This window comes from Corvus kubaryi, unplaced genomic scaffold (assembly GCF_017639235.1).
Source record: "Corvus kubaryi isolate FWS band 111438036 unplaced genomic scaffold, C.kubaryi_AGA036_p1.0 65152, whole genome shotgun sequence".
Lineage (NCBI taxonomy): Eukaryota > Metazoa > Chordata > Aves > Passeriformes > Corvidae > Corvus > Corvus kubaryi.
Window position 1 is genome coordinate 18,463 of NW_024581797.1, and position 11,393 is coordinate 29,855.

Genomic DNA, 11,393 nt, shown 5'->3' on the forward strand with positions numbered 1-11,393 from the left:
CCTCTCTGTCAGGAGAAAAAACAGTCTTGGGGCACCCCAAAGAGGCTCCTGAGTGGCTGCTCAGTCAGGAGCGGGAGCTGTGCAGAGGGCACAGGGCTGAATGTCTCTTGCTCCAAGAAAGACACAGCCACACTAGCACTCAAAAAAGACCTCAAAAAAACCCCAACAACGCGTTGGATTCTGAGAGCCAACAGAGACTTCACCAGGCTCAAGGCATCCTTCTTGATACTTTTTTTTTTTTTTTTTTTGGGGGGGGGGGCCTCGGGGAGCTTCTGAGCCTCAATGCTTCCAGCTTCAACCCAATGTCCTCTCTCCCTCAACGTGAAGCACTTGCTCCGAGGCGGAGATGCCCCTGTTTGCCACAAGATGGAGCCAGGAAACGCAAGTTCTAGGTGGTGTACCGGCCGACCTTCTCCCGGCTCCCGGAGCCGTGGGAATCCCGGGAAGCTGCACCGCCACGGGCGCTCCGCGGGCTCCGGACCAGTCCCGCTGCCGCCAGCTGCGGTGACACGGCTGTCACCGACCTCGGGGAAAGCACAGCCGGAGCCATGGGGAGGACCGCCAGCTCTGGGGTGGCCGCTGCCGGCCCGGACTTGATGGGGCTCCAGCAGAAAAGGGGTTCCCTCTCCCCGCGGCTGCCCTTGCTGGGATGGTGGAATTGCGTGGGCAGCACCCACCAGCACAGCAGAGGTCTGAGGAACAGGTCCCAACATTGTTGTCGGCAGAAAAAGATTCCTGCCAACATGCCAAGAGATCCTTAAAAATTTTATCTGCCTGTAGTGCCAGCCTGGACAATACAACTGGATGAACAAAGCAATTTCTCAAAGATATCATTGCAGGCCAGTACATATTTTTGAAAAAAAAAAGAAAAAATCTCCTGTATACCTAAAATATTGTGTGTTCGAACAAAAATTACTGTCCAACATTAAAATTTGCATTTCTTGTTTTGAACAGGGATACATTTGCTTTATTTAAGGAAAAAAGTATTTGTCAATTGAGTCAAAAGTTATTTTATAACACCACAGACAAGGATCATTTTAATTTGTTTCCTTTTTCGGAAAACTGCTTGTCAAAAGAGATAGAATTTTAAAAATCATACCGTCAAATCTGCATTTTTCACCACAAGTGTGATAATAGTTAATTCCATGTAAGCCAAGGGCCACCTTTCTTTGAAAGACGTGTCCCAATTGCAAGATGCCAAAATTCACTTCTCTGAAAACCCACAGACCACAGAGGGCATGAGCTCTTGCAGGTACCACAGTTTGGTCCTTCTGCTGAAGATGATTCAACATCTGTAGCAAAACAAATACACAAAAAAACAAGCAAAACAAACAAAAAAACTCCACTGAGATTTCATTCAATGTACAGTGATGCCTACGATTTCTGCAGGAAGGAAATCTGCTCAGAACTGGAGCTCCTGGGCCTATCTGCTCTTACCTAGCCTTTGACAATTTCTCTACGGTGTTGGAGCACAGTGTTTCACTACCTCCTGCCTTTCTGTTCACGAGATCTATTTTGCATATTCCTTTTTTCTCTGGAGTGGCTGTAAGAGGAATTTGTTTGTAAGTGCCATGTGAATGCAGGCAAATCTGTCAGTACACAACTGAAACTGTGCATTCAGGAAAGCTCCGGATGCTTTCAGATTTACACTTCCATAAGGGAATATTTTTTCCTCCCTTCCCCTGCTTTTATGTCTTTGCTCTGTAGCATAACCAATAAAATGCTTTTTTGAACAGGTTGGAAAGTTATGCAAGATAAAGTATCTTTCAGTTAATTTATCCCCTAAGGAAAATAAAGTCATTATCTTATTCTCCTTTTTGTGCGTATGCAGTACCTTTATAAAATGAGAGATTTACTGTGTGCACAAGACGTACAGAACATGAAATGCCAAATGAGAACACAGGCATTCGTATCAACAGTGACACCAGATAACATGCCTGATACATTTATACAACAGTTTTAAAGCCCATCTGCTTCAGAGTCCAGCTTCAGGGTGGCCTCACCTTTTTTTTTTTTTTTTTGAGGTGTGGGACTAATCCCTACACCTGAAAGACCAGAGAGTCATTTCATCTGCACTCAGAGGTGTGTTTTGTAAAAGTCAATTTTCAAGCATATGCAGTCACTTGTGAACAGTTGAAAAAAAGACACTAAAAGCTTAACAAACTTCTAAGTGGACATTAAACTTAGTGGCATTCCTCATCAGAAGCAATTCCTAATGTTACTCAGACACACATAAGATATGCAGTGTAATCAATGCATGCAATCATGCAATAAATTTTTCAAACCATTACTTTTCTAGATTTAGGGAAGCTGCCATTTGGCTAAACACTATTTTAAAGAAATGCCCGCTATTACATCCTATTTCCTTTTTGTACTACTTCTACAGTATAGGAAAAAAAGACGCTTCTGAAGTATTTGGAGAGCCTTTTGTTTTCTGCTTTCTGTGATTGTAGCAAGCTCTGCTTTACTCAGCTGAGTTTGGAAATGTCTGCAGTACAAATGCAAGAGACCTCAGCTTCCCTGATGACAACTTTTGCCTAATCTCAGTTGCAAGTTACAAGGCAGGGAAGCAAAACTCAGACTTGGAAAAAGAGGTTTCCTCTGACTGCAGCTGCTGGAGCTGGACGTTTTAACCCTGGCTGAGAACTAATCAGCTCTCTATCTTCAGAATGTTATTTGCCCAGTATAAATGACATAAACCAAGATCATCATCTTAGTTTATTTTTCTAGAATCCTTAGCATGCTACATTAACCTGACAATGCTTAATCTGGTGTTCATTTCACGATACACTTCATGCAATTCACAGCTGTAATTGGTTTTACACTGACATTACACATTTCGACCTAGCCATGGGAAAAGAATAACTCTTAATAATATTTCTCTGAAAAGTGTCCAAGCTCAAACAGCACAGAAGCAGCTGATGTTAGTTGCATGTGTGTATTTCTTTCTTCTGCCTTTTCTTTCATTGCAAGGATGATCACTGGCATAAGATTATAAGGTCCTTGTTTTAGTCCATTTGCAATTGAACTACGTTTGCTTGATTTCTTATGTCCTGAGGAGTTCTCAATTATAAAACAGCATTCAAGTATTCTAGTTTAACATCCCCATTTTTCTGAGTTAAGGAACAAAGTAGACCTTGGGCTTCTATTTCCATTATGAGTCTTCTAGAGTCCCATAAGTGGTAGCCATAAAGTCTTCCTTTGTAACACACACTCAGCACTAAAGCCAGAGTATTGCTATTTGGCATTATCCAGTGAAGTGCAAGAAATTAAATAAGTTACGTCTTTATTGCTATAGTACAATACCAAGCAAAGTCACTTTTTAATACAATTGCAAGAGTTTTGTAGAGTATGTGTCCCTCCTCTTAGGGGCCAGGAGTTCAGCTGCACTGTGAGCATCGCTTAGCTGTCACATGTCAAATGTCGGTCTAAGAAGATGTGTTGAGTATTCTTGAGTCTGAAGAATCAGACCTTTCCTCATAATCATCCTCTGTGTAAATTGGTTGCTTAGACACAATAGGACATCCATCATCAGGAATCGAGATCCTAGGATCTTCTGACGAGCGGGAAGGAAGGACAGGTGAGGTTCGGAAAACACTGGCTGAGTTGCTAGAGAAAGGACTGACATACTGGGACCGCAACTGGTACTGCTGCTGCAGCGTCATGGTGTTCCACAGGGTGACGTCATTGGGCAGGAATGGGCTGGACTGGTTTCTTGCCAAAGTGTTCCTCAGCATCAGCGGGTAGCGTGGTGGCTGAGGGAAAGGGTGCTGCAAAGGTACAGCCAGAGGATTTGGCACAACATTACTGGAATCAGCAGAGAACCTCAGCGTGTCAGGAACCCTAAATGCCGAGCCCACAGACCACTTGGAAGACGAAATAGGATAGGAACTCAGTGTGTGTTCAAAAATATGCCCGTTGGAAGGCAAAACAAGACTATCAGATTCTGCAGAAGTTCTCTCTCCGCTGGCCACTGAAGACCGACTAGACAGGAGAACCTCTACAGCACTCACCAGATCACCGCCACACCCCTTCAGGATCAAATCTAGAACAGTTGGCTTTTGGTTAGGGAAGATCTTTTTCAAGACTTCAAGTGGAGGTCTGTTTGCTTTCAAACTGAATGGTAGGGAAACTGTCCCAGAAGGACCTTCTATCAGGAGGTGGTTCTGCTCTGGGTGGTACTTGGGGCTATCTGGACGGTTCTCTGTGCTCCCACCATTTTTCTGAACTGCAAAACCAACCTCATCCACTGAAACAATTTCAGGGCTTTCAGGGTTGAAACAACTTTTGGCTTTAGTCATGTCTGGGGAACTCCTTTGGTCTGTGTCTTTGTCACTGTAGGTCTCAGTACTGTCTGCTCCACTCGCATCACCCAACCGCTCCTCATTCATGTCTGCAAAGAGAAGTCAGAGAAGTTAACAGAAAACTGAGGCCAAAAGCTTTTACAGAGATTTGGGGATGCTGTCTTCTTAAAGTGAACAGACCAGGATTCTAAGGGGAAAAAAGTGCTTTTTTTCAGAGATCTTTCCAAAATTAAGGTATCTTTGCAACATCTCATGAGAATAAAACTGCAAAAGAATAATGTGGCCTGATCTAGGCGTACTCTGTCTCATTCTCTCATGTGCAAGCAAAGAAGCTGTAATCATTTTTCTGCTGCATCAAAAATGCTATATACATCCTTTCTCACTGGTTACAAGGCAGCAACACACCACCAAGTTCTCAGAGGAACTTCAGCACTTTCACATCGTGATTCCTCACTAGTACGATCTCATTGTGAGCTGAAGAGGGCACTTAGGAGATGAAAATTCCCTCTGCAGCTCCAACAGCATTGGTGGAACCATTCCATTATAAGTACAGGCTGAAGGTTTAAAAAGTCTTCAAATAAAAAAATGCATCCCAGTTCTGGCTCTGAAGAAACTGGTTCCTCCCATAGAAATTGGTTCCTTCCACAGCAAGGATCACAGGTTTTCCTCTAAATCCTTAAGTGTGGCTGATGCCTTGTCCCATTCAAGCACATATTCTAGAAAATTCTGATTTGGAGAGGACATCTGGAAGGCATTTGGTCCAACATCCTCTTCAAAGCAGGAGCAGCGTTAGACAAAGAGCAGGTTGCTTGTGTCCCTGCTCCAGCTGAGTTTTAAATAATTCCAGTGATGGGGACCCCACAAGCTCTCTTAACAATCGTTCCAGGTATCTTGCTTTCTGTGTGCTAAACTAAGAAGGATGAGAGCTGAGTATGGAGGTGAAAACAAGTCCATTGACCATGCCATCTCCAGATGGACACTCAAAACTCTTTGGTAATGCCTAACCAGGGTATGGGATCCTTTGAAATAAGACCCCTTGTCAGCAAGAAGGGAAGAATGCTTGCTTTTGCAAAAGGGGGTCAATATACTTGCTTGTGATTGTTCATGGTTATTTCCCAAGAACACAGTTCTGCTGGCTTTTCTCAAAGAGCGCATTGATGATACTCTTGGAAAGCATCAATGCATGGGGACAGGATCATTTTCCAAACTGCAGCTGACAGAGTCTACTTTAACTGCACAGGGTAGTGCTTTTGAACACACAAATGGGAAGGACTGTCTGCAAAAACCAATCCAACTCTTTCCTTGGTTTTCCAAGCCCCTGGCAAACTCCCCAACTAGATAAAGTAGCTGTAAGAAGCAAGCAAAGATTCCTGAAATGTGCTGATGATCCCACCTGCCCAGCTGAGATGGAACCAGTTAGAAGTGTGCAAGCACCTGAGCCTCAGTGCTCACCATCTCCTGCCTTCCTCTCACCACAGGAACAGGCAGGGCATCTCCTCATCCATTAGTGGGCTAAGTGTAATGTTTACCAGATCAGCATGAAAAAATACTGTTAAAGCAATTTATCCACCAGATAGAAAGAAGTCAGGGTCTGAGCAAGCCCGAGCTGAGCAAGAATACACTATGCTCGCCACAATGGGAGTTACAAAGAGGAGATCCTGGCGGAGCACAGGACAGTGTGAGCATGGCAAAGGAAGGTTTTCCTCATGGGGATGGATGCACCTGGCAGAAATGATGGGCCATCTTACAGAGATTGGGATGCTGCTAATTTGGGCTGTGGAAGGTAAGTGTGTAGCTGAGGAATACAGACGCCCTTACAAAGACCTCACTCCTTTTAGCAGGATAACCTGTTTGGGGAACTGGTTTTTACACTGATTACGCTGTCTGTCTAGTGCAGAGAAGCAGCAGCTCTGCATGTTGTATATTACAGACAAGGCTGTGTATGTTTCCTTTTTCTCACACACTCAGCGCATCAATCCTGCTTTAGCAGCCGAAGTAGAATGCAGGAATTGCTGCCGATAGCAAACTGGCACGTGCCTCCTTTTGAGGAGGTGTTAAGGCATTGGCACAGCTCATCCACTATTGAGAAAACGTGAGACTCACGCTACCTTTCCCTTCTAATCCCTTCACTATGCATTTATTACAAATCTTGGTGAATGGACAATTTGTGTATTGAAGGCTTATCGGGCAGTCTGAGGATCATCCAACTACCCTGTCCCTGTCTTGACAGAGTTAGAGAGGCTGTTAAGGGAGATGATAGCCCTAATTTTCACATAAATAGATTGCACTGTGGTGACCAATATTACCAAATGGACTGAATGCAAGGAGGACATATTTCAGAAATACCTCATGCTCACGTTTACAGTGTATCTTTATGGGAAAAAGTACTATTGGGGAGGAAAAAAAAAGTGTTTATTAAAAACAAACAAACACACACACACTCCCAGATCAGGTAAGATATCTCTAATATATTCCCTGATCCTTACAAAATGTTATTTTCAAGATATTTCAGAATTGCTTCGTTTTCTGTACACTTAAAAATATCCTTATGAGGCTTGCCTAAAAAATTTTCTTACAATTCTGAGAACTTGTCCCACTGAATTTTGCGTCTTTATCATCAGGAGACCGTACAGATGCCGGCTCTTAGCTTTTGCACAGGGATAATCTCCTCGAACAGCACAGGTCATAGCGACATATCTCACCGGGCTGTTAGACTTGCAGGAACAGACGCGGAAAACGAGATTTTGGTGACTTAAATCGAAGCGCTGCTATTAACACATGGAGGATTACCCTCTGTTGGCTACCACTGAGCATGAAGGCTGTTGTATTTTTCCCTCTGCCTTTTTTGAGAGCATTTCTGGCTGCCGGTGTCAGGCGGCTCCATGCCCGGGCTGGGGCGGTGCGCGGTGTCACAGCCCGGGGCCCGAGCCTGTCGCACGGCAGCTCACCTGGCCGGCGCCGGGGCTTCCCTCTCTGTTAGGCTGTGCTTTAACTGCTTTCTCCCCATCGAAACACCCCTTGCCCGCTACGCTGAGCGCTCCGGGAGAACCAGGCGTGCTCCGGGGACTGTCCCCAACCCTCCATGGGAACCGCCGCGACCGGGATTTTCGTTTGTTTAAAACTGGCACAAAATAGACATCGCCAAATAAACAAAAATTTGTGAAGATACGTTGTAAATGTCCCTACGTGGGCACTGAATTGTAGGCATATTGCATGCATGTATTAATTGCAAATGTTTGTATTTTCAGGTACAAAAACAATTTTGTATTTAGAACTTACAACCTCCTGCTCTTCACCAAAGCTTTTTTTTTTTCCCCATAATTCGTAAGTTTCACATGAGGATGTTCTAGACTTCAAGAAAGAAATCTCGTCCTCAGACATTTTACGTTTGTGGGTGTTTGGGTGTTGTATTTTGTTCTGTGTGAGCTTCGGCTTTTTGCTGTATTTTTAGTGGTGGTGGTGTTTGGTTGGTTTGCTGCCTTTTTTTTTTGGTTTTTTTTTTTTTTTTTTTTTTTTTTGGGGGGGGTTGTTTTGCCGGTTTGTGGGGGTGGGTTGTTTTGGTGGGGGGGGGGGGCGGAGGGTTGTTTTGGTTTGGTTTTTTTTCTGTGATTGTGCGTGTGTTGGGTGGGGGGTTTTTTCTCCCAACACCTTCTATTTGAAATTGTCTGCATTTAAGTATCTAGTTTGTGATTCCTGGGAAAACTAGGGAAACTGTTTTCCTACTGATATAAAAGATGGGGAGTATTCACCAAATAATATGCATGCAGAGACACCGACCCGGATCTACAGAGATGCAATGCAAATACAGATGCACGTGAAACAGAACAGTGGGAGAACTGTACATGCATTTACAGTAAAATACAAATTAATAAATAAAGCTGATACGAATTTGGCACAATATTTACCCCAGTTCTTCTTGATTATTTATACATTAACAATCGTGAGTAAAGTGTTGCAAAGGGGCCAAATAAAATTAAAATAGGTGAGGGGGAAAAGTTATTCTCCTCAAGTTAATAACTTGTCTGGAAAAGTTGGTCTAGTATTTTGGAACCAAATTTGCTTCTTCGATATTCCCACCGCTGACTCCCTGTTAAAACACCTTGTTCTTTGATTGTTAGGACAACTCTTTTCGCAACAGAGATTTTCTTTTATCTCAAAAGCACCTGCTGTTTTCCTTAGTCGTATTATTAGGAAAGACTGATACCACAACTAGTATAACTGCACAAAAAGCTAAGGCTACGTTTTTGGTGGGACCTTTTATGTTTGCTTTGGATGAATTTTTTGACTGGTGGGTTTGATTTTTTTTTACTTTTGCTGTCTGTCTGAAGGAGTGAGCTGTTTGTTAGTTTGATTTGGGTTGTTGGAGTTTTCTTTTGGTATTGTTTTTGGTTCTGGTTTTTTTTATTACTTTCACTTTAGACTTTCTTCCCTGTATTCGAAGGTCTAAATACTCTGTAGGAGACTAATGACTGTTCTCAAACTAACACAGAGACAGCTGCGCTGCATTAAGAAGCTGTCTCTGAAAATATCAGACGACCGAATATAGCATTATATTGTTTACAAGTCTTGGTAACTACTACTAAGGAAATGCAACATGCACTCATGTGGGCAAGGAAAGTTCGTGAGCATGGTATCAGGAGGAGGAATCATTCCAGGTTAGCAGAGGCAGATGCAACAGGGGTTGTTTCTAGAACAGAACTTCGGAACTGTCCCACCGAAATGGCTGATTGTAGCAGGAATCAAAGCAAACGGATCTGATTTTGCCAGACATCGGGAAATATCCCTTCGGCAGTGAAAAAACTTTTCACGAGAATAACGTCCTCGAGAAGGAAGGGGTCGCGTGTGTGTTTTAGAAACCGGGTAGACAGGAGGTTCATCCCCTGTTTTCACGGCAACTTTTACAGTTAATGGGGAGAGAGGAAAGAGAAAACCCTGCCGCTCAGAGCACGCAGGATAGTTGGAAATAAACAAGTCTTGTGGTTAAACAGCGTCTGGTGGCAGGTGACAGGAGGAACCTCTAAGGAGATATTTTTTGCTTTGCTCTCATGCATCCTCATGTTCATTAAAAACTGGGGGAAAAATCGTCGGTGACAATCAGGGACCGGGGACCACGCGGGTGAGTTCTGTGTAACTAGAAAGGTTCCCCGATGGTCCCGGGGTGCCCCGGTCCCCCTAGCCCGGCCTCACCGCGGGCGGGAACGGGGGCAGAGGCAGCGCCGAGGGCCTTGATTTATACAGATCTCCGTTATGTTTTGTTTGTTTGTTTGTTTGTTTGTTTTTTCTCTCCGTAAAGCTGTTATCAGAAAGTGCTGACTGGCTGGCAAGGAAGAATTTCTCATCAATACACTTTGATTGTATTTTGCAAACAAAATGCCTGTTGCTTGGTAACATTTCACTTGAGCCTGACCTTCCCCAAAAGTTATTGCTATCAGATTCGATTTTACACTCTCCTCCCGTGATTACTGTAATCTTTTAAACCGGGAAGTCCATATATCAGGGTGAAGGAAAGTTGAGCGTGCAAGTTAATATCGTTCCTATCCGACAGATTTATATCGTGCTGGCGCATGGGAACTTTCATTTTCTGGAAGAAGCAAGGCGGGTTTTTCTCCTTCTCTCCCCACCTCCTCGGCCTTATCCCCCGCCACCTCCTCGCAGGGAGGCGGCCCCGGCCAAGCGCCGCCGCGGCTGCGGAGAGCGGAGATGATCCGCGCTGGCGGGAGGCTACGACTAGTGGGAAATTTGGGCAAATACCCCCATGCCCGGCCCTGGGGAGAGGCCAGCGGAACCGGGCCGCGATGCGGGGGACGGGGCTGCCGGAGGGCAGGCAGGCGGTGCCAAGGGCCGGAAAAGGGAAAGCGGGTCCCAAACCACCGGCATCCTCGCCACACTGCCGGAGTCAGCCGTGCCGCGCCTCGGACCCGGTGTGCGTCTGCTCCGGTACTGGAGGAGCAGAGCGCCATGCCGGGGCCCTGGCGGACGCCCCCGTGGCCGGACTGGCTCCATAGCGCACACGGGCCCGCGCGGCGGGAGCCCAGGGTTCGCCATTCCCCTCCCGGGGTACCGCGTAAAATTTAGTCACAGCTTGTCAGCGGAGCGCAATGGGCTGGCAGCGGCCTGCCTGCCGAGTATCCCTATCGCGGAAGACTGTCAGCTCCCGCTCAGACAACGGACGGAACGCGACAGCGGTTCCGGAGGGTTAGTTTTGCCTTCAGAAACGTGTATTACCGACAGGTCGCACTCACAAGGAGCCCATTGCAGGCGGTGGTTTCAGCACCCCCGACCTGTCGCAAGCTGCCCCGGGGACAGGCCTGTGCAGGAGGACTGGGTTGTCCCGCTCATCCCCTGCCACCACCCGGCTTTCCCCGGTCGTCATAGTTCCGCAGAAGCCTTCCGGCTCCTGGCGCCGCTTTTGGTCCGAGGCTCTCTATGCAGGTCTTGTCTTGGACGACGTCCCGCAGCCCGTTGCCCGGGGTGCGGGAAGCCGGGCACCGACTCCAGCCCGGGAGCAGGACCGGGAGCGGCAGAAAGACATGCGGCTGTGATCCACGCGGGATGCGGCCCGTTCCCGGCCGGCCTGGGGAACGGGCCCAGAAGCGGCACGTCGGGGAGACGGTTGGCAGCGGCGACGTTCGCCGGCCCCCTCCACTAGTCGCGGTGGAAGCGATTCTGGCTGGGGAGCGGGCCGGTCGCTGTGCGGCTCCATGCTTTTTAAGAGCGATAAAGTGAACCCGACGGAATTCCTGTCCATTCCCTTTCCACGGAGCCCGTCGGGAGAAAGGGAAAGCCTTCGCCTTTACTCGTTCCGGCCCCATCCCCCGAGCCCCGACCGCCGGGATCCCGGCCCTCCCCTTCCCTCCTGCCCCGGTACCGCGGTGCCCGGCCCGGCCCGGCCCGGCCTCACCTGCCTTGGGGAGCGGCCCCGGGAGCGCGGGAGGCGGCTCGGCGGCCCAGCGGAGGGCGGCGGCGGCGGCCAGCTCGGCGGGGGCCCGCGGCTGCGCGGCACACGGCGACGGCCCCGGCGGCGGGGTGGGGGGCTCGGCGGTGCCCGGCGGCCCGGGGAGGGAGCGCAGGGAGTCCGGGAGGAGGCTC

The 11,393-nt window shown here is 47.2% G+C and overlaps 1 protein-coding gene across 1 annotated transcript; it reads right to left on the reverse strand.

The window, feature by feature from the left end:
• Positions 1–256: 256 nt before the first annotated feature.
• On the reverse strand, positions 257–11,279 carry LOC121673065 (doublesex and mab-3 related transcription factor 3). Its single transcript, XM_042046106.1, has 2 exons — positions 11,206–11,279; positions 257–4,393 (listed from the first exon to the last, which is right to left on the reverse strand). Exon 2 carries the CDS (start codon positions 4,389–4,391, stop codon positions 3,429–3,431), a length of 963 nt encoding a protein of 320 aa, XP_041902040.1. The 5' UTR covers positions 4,392–4,393; positions 11,206–11,279; the 3' UTR covers positions 257–3,428.
• Between the last annotated feature and the right edge of the window lie 114 nt (positions 11,280–11,393).